The 12999-nt window shown below is 37.6% G+C and overlaps 1 protein-coding gene across 3 annotated transcripts in view; it reads right to left on the minus strand.

Moving 5' to 3' along the window:
- Positions 1-12999, minus strand: part of rap1gds1 (RAP1, GTP-GDP dissociation stimulator 1) — a 67536-nt gene that overhangs the window by 3456 nt on the left and 51081 nt on the right. For all 3 annotated transcript variants that reach the window (XM_067400020.1, XM_067400021.1, XM_067400019.1), the window contains 6 exons: positions 11225-11356; positions 11004-11138; positions 10791-10916; positions 5812-5951; positions 4583-4709; positions 1956-2084 (listed from right to left, as the gene is read on the minus strand). In XM_067400020.1, the coding sequence (XP_067256121.1) occupies positions 1956-2084; positions 4583-4709; positions 5812-5951; positions 10791-10916; positions 11004-11138; positions 11225-11356 (789 nt within the window). The remainder of the gene's footprint in view (positions 1-1955; positions 2085-4582; positions 4710-5811; positions 5952-10790; positions 10917-11003; positions 11139-11224; positions 11357-12999) is intronic.

Below are 12999 nucleotides of genomic sequence, written 5' to 3' on the forward strand. Positions count from 1 at the left end.
CAGGCCTTAATGGGATAGTTCACCCAAAAATGAAAATGTTATGTTTATCTGCTTACCCCCAGTGCATCCAAGATGTAGGTGACTTTTTTTCTTCAGTCGAAACCAAATTATGATTTTTAACTACAACCGCTGCCGTCTGTCAGTCAAATAATAGCAGTAGATGGGAACTTCAACTATAACAGTAAATAAAACTTGCTTAGACAAATCCAAATTAAAACCTGCAGCTCGTGACGACACATTAATGTCGAAACGATCGGTTTGTGTGAGAAACCGAACATTATTTATATAATTTTTACCTCTAATACACCACTATGTCCAACTTCGTTCAGCTTCCTGTTAGTGAGGTCAAAAAACGCGTTGTGATGACGGAAGTGATGTCTCGCCCATATACTTCAATGAGCGCGAGACATCACTTCCGTTGTCAGAGCGCGATCTGACCTCACTAGCAGGAAGCTGAACGAAATTGGACATAGTGGTGTATTAGAGGTAAAAAATTATAAATACTGTTCGGTTTCTCGCACAAACTGATCGTTTCGTGTCTTAGGACATCAATGTGCAGTTTTTTCACTGCTATTATTTGACTGACAGACGGCAGCGGTTGCAGTTAAAAATCATAATTTGCGTTCGACTTAAGAAAAAAAGTCATCTACATCTTGGATGCCCTGGGGGTAAGCAGATAAACATCAAATTTTCATTTTTGGGTGAACTATCCCTTTAAGATAGCTTCATATTGAGAGATATTTGCATGCATCAGAGAGCCACTTATTGAAATCACGTTTGAATGCGCGCTTGCGTTTTACTTTGGCGATTGCGCATACTCTGTGAATAGCTAGTGGCGGTGCAACGAATCCTCCGCCACAGTCTTGTCAGTCATCTCGACACTCTCATTGTGTCATCAATGAATTCTGATTCCTTTTGCACTACATACGACTCTGCAGCTCCTGTTGGATGAGCTGGAAGGGACTGAAGTGACCATTATCCAACTGAATTAAATGGTTTTTATTTCTATAAAAAAGCAAAATGTCAATGAAGGCATAATGTAAACGTAGCGGTGGCATATTCTATCCTAAATTCACCCTCACACATTTTGATCTTGTCACACCCCTATTTACTAACATTACAAAGACATTTAAAAAAAATTGGAATAACAAATGTTAACATTGGTTTACACTTTATTTTAAAGGGATCCTATAATGATTTTTTAGTGTGTAATGTTGCAGTATGAGCATGAAAAAGGTCTGCAAAGTTCAGTGCGCACTATTTCTGAGCTCCCTGAAATGCCACGACTCTACTCAAGTTTTCTCATGGGAATGAATACATCACAATATTCCTCAAATAATTCCCACCTAAGGCATACACAAAATAAAGGGGCAGGATCTAGTTGAGCTGCGTTAGTTATATGTTGAAACTCGCAGTTACAGTAAGGGGTGTGAAATTTCTCAAACACGTATGAAGATGTTGACCAATCAAAACACACGGGTCCAGTGACCAATCAGAGCACATGGTGCTTTTCAGAAGGAGGGGCTTCATAGCGACAGGAACTAAATGGAGCGTTACTGACAGACTGGGAAGAGAGGTGCTGCAATAATGTCAAACATGTGAAAAATGTTTTTTTGAAAATTCAAGCATGAAAACCTATTGTAGTAGACTCCAAAAACAAAATAAAGACTTTGTAAAAAGGCATAATCTTTGTTACAGTGTAATTAAGCATTTAAGTACTGAGAAATATTAATTAACTACGTGTACTTACTATAGGGTGAGTATTAGGGTTTGGTTTAGGGTTAGCTGCATGTAATTGACCCTTCGCTGGGAGTTTGATTGACAAGCGATCTAACCAATCATAACACCGATTCCGCCTCTTTGTCTGACAAAGCAGTCAGGAGTTAGAAAATTAACCTCGGTGGAGTTGAACTTGAAAAATGGTGTGTTTTTGTTTCTGTGATCTCTTGACTCACCTGATCCCATGATGGAGCAGATGAGAATCATGGAGTTGTATTTGATCTCTGGTGCACTGTGCTCATCTGTCAGTAGTTTGTGTAGAACCTGCACCAGACTGGAGCTGACAAAGTCCTTCTCTGCACAGTCTGAAATCAAAGCCATGAGGTGACTCGGTTAAAAGTTCTGAACAGAAAACATTTGGACAAACCTGAATGAATGACCTTATCTCACTAAAGGCTTAATGGGGCAATAGGTAGAACTCAGAAACCCTTGTTATTACTGACACCGGTGGTTGTTAAGTGAACTGCAGGCAGCAATTTATTTACTTGCATTTGTGCACACTGAACTGATATACTCATAACAAAATTCTTTTTAGTTCTTCTATTAGAAGTTGAAAAAACCTTTGCAGTGATATACTGTTAACGAACATCCTGACCCTGTCCGCACTGCTGAGAGCGATGTTTAGATGAATATGCGCTGCACTTATTCCTCTTAATAACAAAATAAACACAACAAAAATGACACCGGCAAGAAAGCAGCAGTTAAGAAAGCATCTGATCATAGCGATGTGGATATGTTTGCCCCAGCTCTGAAATTCACTGGCATCATGACGACAGATGAAGTAATTAAAATTACACTGTTATGTTAGTTTGATTATAAAGTATATCTGAGACTATAGACTATATAGATCTGTGAGACTATGGTTTTAATGAATCCCTTTTCTTTGCATGACACATTGACAGTAAAATACAGAATGGCTCTTTTGGCATTATGACATTGTATAAGCATTCGTTTCATGTGTGATTGAATGCAAGAGAGGCTCTCGGGAGTGTGTAACATCACATCCTTTGGATTTTGAATTTGAATATCACGAGTCCTTCACATAAAATCAGTCTTCAGGCTTTCATAGACAACCTAGGAAGTCAGGGAAGGTCTCATTTTTTAAGTATCATTATAAGCTGTTCACACATTGGCAATAGAAAAGTGATTAATACATAAAACTTGTTACATAAAGCCCCATTAAACACATGAAAATAGTTTTGGAAGATAAATATACATAAAATGTATTTTAAGTCAAAGAGGTATTTTCTAAATATTACAATCAAATACAGTAAATTCAGTTAAATTTGGACTCTTTTTGCCATTTTTGTCAAAGACAAATGTAACTCAGTTTACCAGTGTTGTTATTGTTAAAGGTGCAATATGTAATATTTTCTGTCTAGAGGTCGCTAGAGACCTATTCAAAACGAAGGCGTAGCTTAATGACACCAAGTTTGAGCGCGGAATCTTGGGACATGTGGTCTCCACCTCATAGCCTGTGGAAACAATCGGGATAGGATTGGGGAAAAAATCATGTTCATGGATGCGATTATTAACGTTATTGTAGTATGAAGCAGAGCAGGAGCGAGTGTTGTGGAGCTGAACGAGTCCGCTGGAACGATTGCGCAACACACGCCTCACGAGCAGCGGGACTTTTATTATGACACAGTCGCTGGCGCCGCTTTCACTTTTCCGGTCACGAGTATGAGGTAACGCAGCTCTGTTTATCATATTAGATACATTTGAGTGTGTTGAAAATGTTATAAGGTTACTCTGTGCGTTCGCTCAGTGGCTGCTGTGAGACACTGTTACACACTGCAGTAAGATGGATCGATTTTAGAATATCATATTAAATGCTGGATGGCTTGTGTTGATAAATAGCATGCAATTAATTTTAAAAGCGTATTGTATGATGGAGAAAATGCCGTATTACTGTTACTAAAAATAAAGCTGCATCTGATTATGCTATGTTAGCTACTTCACAAAATAGTGTTTTTAGTAATAGTAAAGTTTAGTAAATAGTAAAGCATGGTACTTGCAAAAAAACAAAAAAACAAAAAAAAAACAAAAAAAAAAAAAAAAAATCAAGAAAATTAGATTTAAACAATAAGACTAAACGTGTTGAGCTATATAACAACAATTCATTTTTCTGTCTATAAACATAACCAAACAGTTGTTCCCTTGTCTAATAAAACATGTAAATATTAAAGCGTCTTTGGTGTTTCCATGGTTTCTACAAAATAAAACCGGAAACCGAGGGTAACGCGGGAATGACGCAATTGACAGGCGACTCCTCACACGTCCCGGAGCCTTGGTTAAAACTGCAAATTTCTCACAATTTACAAATAGTTCAAACATTTGGGATATTGTAAGTACTCAAGTGAACAAAATGTATGACACTGGCCTAGTGGTTTTTGGATATTTTACTGCAAAATTCTTACATATTGCACCTTTAACTAAAACTAAAGCCATTAAATAATTTTTTTTTGTAAATGAAATAAGCTGAAAGAAAATATAAATATTAGATGAAAACAACCTTAAATTGAAATGTAGACATGACACTAACTGAAACCAACTGAAGTACTAAAATGACTAAAACTTAAATATAAAAACAATCAAGCTAAACAGAAATAAAATAAAATAAAAATTAAAAAGTGCATAACAAAATGAAACTATAAAAATAAAAGATAATTTAACATATTCATAAATATTACTATATAGTATATAGACAATAGTGTACTTGAATTCACCCTGCTGAAGACATTCAAATGTGTCAGTGTCTCATTACAGATTTATGTAACATACAGTAAAAATTGATTTTTACCCAGATCTAGTGCTGCTATGAGACCCAAGGCCACCAGCGCCTCATTCTGCATGATCATGTGTTCACTCGTCGCCATGGTTACCAAGTGCTTAACACCTGCACCTTGTATGACTGTTCGGACCACATCCTATTCAGAAAGAAAAAAAAAGTAAGAACCTTCCAGAGGACATGAATCTGTGATGGAAAAATTTGGCTGCAATAACACAATTCCTTTGATGTACTAAGTCGTGTGTCGAATGAAATTTCTGAACCATTTCCCATGCAACACCATGGCTTTATGACCCAGTCATGAAACAACAAAATCGGAACCAGTCAGAACATATTTGATGTTTAATATAGACATAATACATGTTTTGTTGAAACTATAGTGCAATCCTAGTCGCAGTCATATCCGGTTAGAGCAACAAACGATTTACTTAGTAGAGATGGGAGTTAGTACTCGCTGCAAAGTCGTGTCAAGCCCGGTTAGGACACGGTGTGTGATGATGCAAAGAATCACCAGAATCATCAAGCATCACCAGCTGTTTCCATCCAAAGTTGCAAATTTAACTTGTGCTCAAAATTGCATTAAACATTTACGATTAAGCAGCGTTTCCATCCCATGTGTTCAAGAAAACAAAATCGCCACTTCCTGGGAAACTGGTGCAAAATATCGAATTAAAAATGGAAATTGCTGCAATCGGGGGAAGCCACTGTGGCTCTTTTTCCATAAATGACTCAATACGTAACCAATAAATGCTGTCATGTTCTCTTATGCTTAGATTCCTTGTGTTTGGGAATGCTATCATGCGAGACACTTCTGAGAGGGAATTAAACCAAATCATTTTGATGACAGATTTTGACTGATGCATTTCAGAACGACCAAACCAACATTTGCAGTGCAATGCGACTGGTCCGCTTGTTAGTCCAGTTATCCAATCACATCCACTGTTGAGGCAAAGTCACGTGAGTTTTTTGTTGTGCATTGAGGGATTTATTTGCTTAATGTGTTTCAATCGTAGTTTAAAAATGTTGAGAGCATATATTTTTGATGCACATTTTTAGAAATTATGTGCATCTTGGTGTTTCCATCCAGCGTTTTTTATGCAATATCTCACAATTCACATAAAAATAGGTGGATGGAAACATAGCTACTGAAATGATTGAGATGAATGAATGAATGAATGAATGAATGAATGAATGAATGAATGAATGAATGAATGAATGAAAGAAGTGTGAGAGTGTGAGACCTTTGACTTGCTGTGTCGTATGAGAGCGGACAGCAGGCGGTTGGACTCTCCCATCACTCCGGCGTGGTCTTTCGCTTCACACCACTCCACCAAACGCTTCACCAGCTTTGCATTTGTTCCCAGCTGCTCTGCTGCATCAGCTGCAGACACACACACACACACATATACAGTGGGTACGGAAAGTATTCAGACCCCCTTAAATTTTTCACTCTTTGTTATATTGTAGCCATTTGCTAAAATCATTTAAGTTCTTTTTTTCCCACAACACAGAATTGTTGACATTTTTGCAGATTTATTAAAAAAGAAATACTGAAATATCACATGGTCCTAAGTATTCAGACCCTTTGCTGTGACACTCATATATTTAACTCAGGTGCTGTCCATTTCTTCTGATCATCCTTGAGATGGTTCTACACCTTCATTTGAGTCCAGCTGTGTTTGATTATACTGATTGGACTTGATTAGGAAAGCCACACACCTGTCTGTATAAGACCTTACAGCTCACAGTGCATGTCAGAGCAAATGAGAATCATGAGGTCAAAGGATCTGCCTGAAGAGCTCAGAGACAGAATTGTGGCAAGGCACAGATCTGGCCAAGGTTACAAAAAACTTCTGCTGCACTTAAGGTTCCTAAAAGCACAGTGGCCTCCATAATCCTTAAATGGAAGACGTTTGGGATGACCAGAACCCTTCCTAGAGTTGGCCGTCCGGCCAAACTGAGCTGTCGGGGGAGAAGAGCCTTGGTGAGAGAGGTAAAGAAGAACCTAAAGATCACTGTGGCTGAGCTCCAGAGATGCAGTCGAGAGATGGGAGAAAGTTGTAGAAAGTCGACCATCACTGCAACCCTCCATCAGTCGGGGCTTTATGGCAGAGTGGCCCGACGGAAGCCTCTCCTCAGTGCAAGACACATGAAAGTCTGCATGGAGTTTGCTAAAAAACACCTGAAGGACTCCAAGATGGTGAGAAATAAGATTCTCTGGTCTGATGAGACCAAGATAGAACTTTTTGGCCTTAATTCTAAGCGGTATGTGTGGAGAAAATCAGGCACTGCTCATCACCTGTCTAATACAGTCCCAACAGTGAAGCATGGTGGTGGCAGCATCATGCTGTGGGGATGTTTTTTAGCTGCAATCGAGGGAAAGATGAATGCAGCCAAGTACAGGGATATCCTGGACGAAAACCTTCTCCAGAGTGCTCAGGACCTCAGACTGGGCCGAAGGTTTACCTTCCAACAAGACAATGACCCTAAGCACACAGCTAAAATAACGAAGGAGTGGCTTCACAACAACTCTGTGACTGTTCTTGAATGGCCCAGCCAGAGCCCTGACTTAAACCCAATTGAGCATCTCTGGAGAGACCTAAAAATGGCTGTCCACCAACGTTTACCATCCAACCTGACAGAACTGGAGAGGATCTGCAAGGAGGAATGGCAGAGGATCCCCAAATCCAGGTGTGAAAAACTTGTAGCATCTTTCCCAAAAAGACTCATGGCTGTATTAGATCAAAAGGGTGCTTCTACTAAATACAGAGCAAAGGGTCTGAATACTTAGGACCATGTGATATTTCAGTTTTTCTTTTTTAATAAACCTGCAAAAATGTCAACAATTCTGTGTTTTTCTGTCAATGTGGGGTGCTGTGTGTACATTAATGAGGAAAAAATGAACTTAAATGATTTTAGCAAATGGCTGCAATATAACAAAGAGTGAAACATTTAAGGGGGTCTGAATACTTATATAATAATATATATATATATATATATATAAACACATTTCAATGAGAACCAAAAAATGTACAGCAAGAATACTAGGGTGCTTACTGCATGACTTATTAATCAGCGACATCAACTTGGTATTTGCAGCCGACACAGACTCAAAAAAACACTAGTTTATCAATACATTAATAAATTGTTCAGATTGTTCTCCTTTCTCCTCCCATATTTTTCATGAGCTGAACTCAAAGATCTAAGACTTTTTCTATGTACACAAAAGGCTTATTTCGCTCAAATATTGTTCACAAATCTGTCTAAATCTGTGTTAGTGAGCACATCTCCTTTGCCGAGATAATCCATCCACCTCACAGGTGTGGCATATCAAGATGCTGATTAGACAGCATGATTATTGCACAGTTAATGTTAATCATTCGACATGTACTCACATATTTTTTTTTGCATGAATTAATATATTATGAATGAACATGTATTTTCCATAAAATATATTTATGAATTAACATTAACCTAAATTAATAAATGCTGTAAAAAGTAGTTCATTGTTAGTTCATGATACTTGATGCAATATCCAACACCTTTTAACAAACTGAACCTTATTGTAAAATATAACCCATTATACTTTCTAAACATTATAGTAGTTTCATATTTTTAATGCTGTGCACTTGTTTTCTAGGTGGTTTTTACTTGATTTTTCAAACTGAGAGACAAGTCTGTGGTAATTGACAGCATGACACAGATGCTATCGATGCAGCTTAAGTTGTATTTCAGTTTATTTACCCAGGAATATTCATTTTAAACCCAAGCTGTCACTGAAAGCTAACACGGCTGGACTGCTGCCATTGAAAGACAATGCAAATTCAACCACGGCGGATCCCTTATCTGCAGATCCATAGTTTTTAAATGACAGAGTGCCATCGATCCTCTGCTCGCTTAATATCAGAGACTAACTGCTGTGCGGCAGCAGCTGGGACGAGCTCGAACTGGAGATGAAATGACACACGCTGTCTTTAACTGAGCTAAACACCTGTAAAGCATACAAGGATTTGTAAGCTTATAAATTTTAATTAAAAAGAACTGTGTTTGTTAGTCTGTTCATTTCAGTCCATCTAAATGCTATCTTTTAAAGTCCCCCTGTGGAGAAAATCAAGATTTTAATGTTGTTTATATGTCTAGGTGGTGTTTTTAACACGCTTTAAGACAAACCATGTGCAAATTCATGAGTCAACACCATTGATGAGTATTTTCTCTTTAAAGGGGTCATGAAATGGATTTTTAAATTATTATATAATGTTTCCTGAGGTGAACTTATAGTGTTAATATGATTTTTACATCAAAAATTGTCATAATTTAGAAATAAATGGCTATTTGCTACCCTGATTTTAGCCCACTTATTTGAACAATCTGTTTTAAGGGGCGTGTCTGCTGTGAGACTTCAGTGTAAATGCCCACTGCTGTGATTGGCTGACATCTGTGCAATTGAAACATGTGGAATCCCTTCAAATATTTTTACCACATTTTTACTATTACAGCTGTCGAGATTAACAAATTGTGAAAAATATTGATTATTGCATTATATTTAGATCTATTCCTATCTATTGATTGCGTGAATGCAGTGATCTAGTCGTTGCAATGCAATTTCACACTCTCGTGAAATGCTTTCACCATAACTAACAATGCAAAGTTGATTTAAATACAGTAAGAGATTCATTATGTAGTGTAAGAGTGCCACTGTAACTGGAGTTTTGTCAAGTGTCCAGATAAAAAAGAGAGCGTTCTTTGAATTAAAAATACTAGGATTCTTCATTATGAATTTAACTGTCATTACCAGTTTAAAAATGAAATATGTTACTTGCAGTTTACGGTTTCCTTGCTGATTCCAGAACAGTTTATTCCTGATCTTTGAACAAAAGTTTTTGGGCAAAGCCAGTCTCGTATTTCACTGATGTGACTAGGATGTTCGTAAACTAAATCCATTTTTCTCTGACATCGGGATCGTTCGGCAGCTTATGCAAAAGATGTTTTTTCACAGCCAGGAACAGCACGTCTGCGTGGCATCACAATCTTGTTGTTATTATCACAATCTTATCGTAAACAACTTGGCCTACTTTAGATCACTCGCTGCTCATCAACTGAACACCAGTGGGCGGGGACAACAATATATTTTTCTGGTGATATGAAAAATCGGGTAGATTTAGCAATATGGCAGGTGTATGATGTATATTACGATGTTATGATGAACTATAATCCTTTCTCCACAGATGTTCTGAGTTGTACAAAGTGTTTGTAGGGATACTGATTGTTAGAAGGCAGCTGTCTGACTCTGAGATGAAGAACAGGAACATGGTTTGTGTAACATTAGCAACACATTATTAGCCGTTTGATAAAGTAGCCAAGCAAAAGGCTAATCATATTAATTACCATTGTGTCCGACGTTGTAAAAAGCGATACCATTGTGCAGCGTTTAACTCATTAAGTTGACCGAGAAGGTCACTGAGCTTGTGCGAGTGAGTGGAGGCTAATTAGCATATTCATAGATGAAGCAAGGGTGTAGAGTTACATTCAAGCTATTTTAAGGCAGGAAAAAAACATTTAAATGATCACTTTGATGATCAAAGATGAGTTTTAAGGGATACATTTATTGACTACAGGGGGACTTTAACAGACATTTAAAGTTACAATTACATCATTATTTTAGGATTATTTATATGCTACTATAGTATTTGTTTTGAGTTTGAGCTTTTATTTTACATTTTTAGTTTTTCATTTAGTTCTCAACAGCAATGCCCCACCCCCTAATGAAACATCAACAGCAAGCAGCAAATTGTGGTTAATGCAGGAAAGAAAACTGCAATCACCAAGTCATTACATGCTGTTTTTAAGTTTATATATAGTCTAAATTACGTGTAATTTTAACACAAACGTTTAATTTGAGCACCACAACTAGTTCAGCACAGCAACACTGGCATGATTCTGGGGCGGGACTATTGGTAGATTTTTTAAAAATGTTTTGGGTTACATTTTATTTTAAGGTGAGGTAGTTACATGTTACTACATGTACTTACTATAGTAATAAAAGTAAATTATGCATAATTACAAGTAAGTAACCCTAAACCAAACCCTAACTCTATAGTAAGTATATGTAATTTACTACTATTACTCAGTACTTGTACTAGTAATTACAATGTAACTACATCACCTTAAAATAAAGTGTAATCATGTTTTGTTTTCTGAATCGTGGGAGGTTAATAAATACCCTGTGTGTCGATGAGCATCCGTAATGTTCCCAGGAGCTTGAACTGGACTGGTGGCATCTCTGATTTCAGGAACTTCAGCACTACATCCGACACACCAGCCAAGAGCATCTTAGACTTGTTGACCACTGGAGAAGAGAGGGGAAATTAAGCAGATTTAGTTTTATGCAGAGTTTGGTGAATCATTCAATGATTGAGTGAAATTTCAGACTGACCTGGAATGGCCAGGTTCCTCAGAGCGCTGAGGGCGGCGTGCTGCACCGTGACGTTCCCCTCTTCAACGTGTCTGTCTAACAGCTCAAGAAGCTTCTGTACAATACCAGTGTCTACCATGTGGATGCAGTTTCCATCTGTAAACAAAAACACTTATTCACAAATCTTCTCAACACAGTGATTACATGATCCAATGCAAGTTGTTGTAGGGCTGATGTCATACCATTGCGGGCAAAGTTAGCGATGGCGAGCGCTCCCGCTAGCTGGAGCTGGTGGTTGTTGGAGGGCACCCATAAGAGAACCCTCTGAAACACGCTGCCTTTACCACCCTCAAACAGCTTCTGCATCGACTCATCTACAAGAAAACACAACACACATGACTGCAAACACAACACAAATACATTAAAGGAGAGAATAAGACAAATTACAATGCCTTTAAAGGGTTAGTTCACCCAAAAATGAAAATTATGTCATTAATTACTCACCCTCGTGTCGTTCCACACCCGTAAGACCTTCAGAATACAAATTGAGGTATTTTTGATTAAATCCGAGAGGTATATGACTCGTCCATAGACTGCAATTTAACCACCACTTTCAAGGTCCAGAAAGGTACTAAAGACATCGTTAAAACAGTCGATGTGATTACAGTAGTTCAACCTTAATGTTATGAAGCGATGCGAATACTTTTTGTGCACAAAAAACAAAAACAATGACTTTATTTAATAAAATAAACCCTTCTGTGTCATTCTCATATGCTGTTTACGTTCAGCGCTTCCAGGTTCTACGTCAGAACGGCAATTCAGTATTGGCTGACGCTATTCACATGAGCAGCTCGACATATGTGTGTGATGCTGAAGCAGAACCTGGTAGCGCTGAACATAAACCGCATATGAGAATTAAAGTCGTTATTCGTGTTTTGTTTTTGTGCACAAATGTATTCTCGATGCAACATAACATTAAGGTTGAACCAATGTAATCATGTCAACGGTTTAACAATGTTTTTAGTACCTTTCTGGAACGTGAAGGTGGTGGTTAAATCGCTGTTTATGGACGTCATATACTTCTTGGATTTCATAAAAAAAAAAAAAAAAAAAAAAAAAACGTAATTTGTGTTCTGAAGATGAACGAAGGTCTTACGGGTGTGGAACGACATGAGGGTAAGCAGGGTTGGGAAAAAATACATCAAAATGTATTTTAAAAAATACAAAACAAAATACCCTATTTTTAGGTGCATCAAAATAAACTACAAAATACAGCAGCCACACCATGTATCAAAATAAACTACAGTATTTTTGTATTTTAAAAATACTAAAAAATACTTTTACAAGGGAGCATGAAATTTCTTCACAAACCTTCCATCAGTTGGCCTATTTGATCTATCCCTGCTTCATACTACAGTAACGTTAATCTGATCCATGAACATGATTTCTGACCAAGTCCCATCCTGATTCTTTTCCACCGGCTGTAGATGTGAAGACAACACATCCCATGATTCCGCAAAATCAAGGATAAGCGACTGAATAAGCGACTTTTAGTGGCGAAAATGTACACACAAAATGTACACGTGATTCAATCTAAAACCAACTTTAGCTCGATAATAATTTTCCTATTGTCACTGTGAAGCTGTTTTGAGACATTGTGTATTGTGAAAAGCGCTATATAAATGAAGATGACTTGACATTGTGGCCTTAACACATCAAATATTCAAATATCCCTGTGATCTCCCAAATGAAGGTTAGTTTTAAAGTAAACATTTTAATGTTTAACAATTGCGAATGTCTCATATAATTGTATTCTAATTTATTTACTTGGTGTTTGGTAGGGCTGTAACGATATGCGATATGAAACCGAAATCGCGATACGCAGGTCCACGAACCTGTATCGCGATTTGAGAAGGCAGAATCGCGACACACCCCTTCCAACTCCCAGAGTTATCCTTCCTGTCCAGATCCAATGCTACCACATTTTTAAATTACTATAAGTATTAGGGGTGTAACG

Source organism: Chanodichthys erythropterus, chromosome 11, assembly GCF_024489055.1.
Source record: "Chanodichthys erythropterus isolate Z2021 chromosome 11, ASM2448905v1, whole genome shotgun sequence".
NCBI lineage: Eukaryota > Metazoa > Chordata > Actinopteri > Cypriniformes > Xenocyprididae > Chanodichthys > Chanodichthys erythropterus.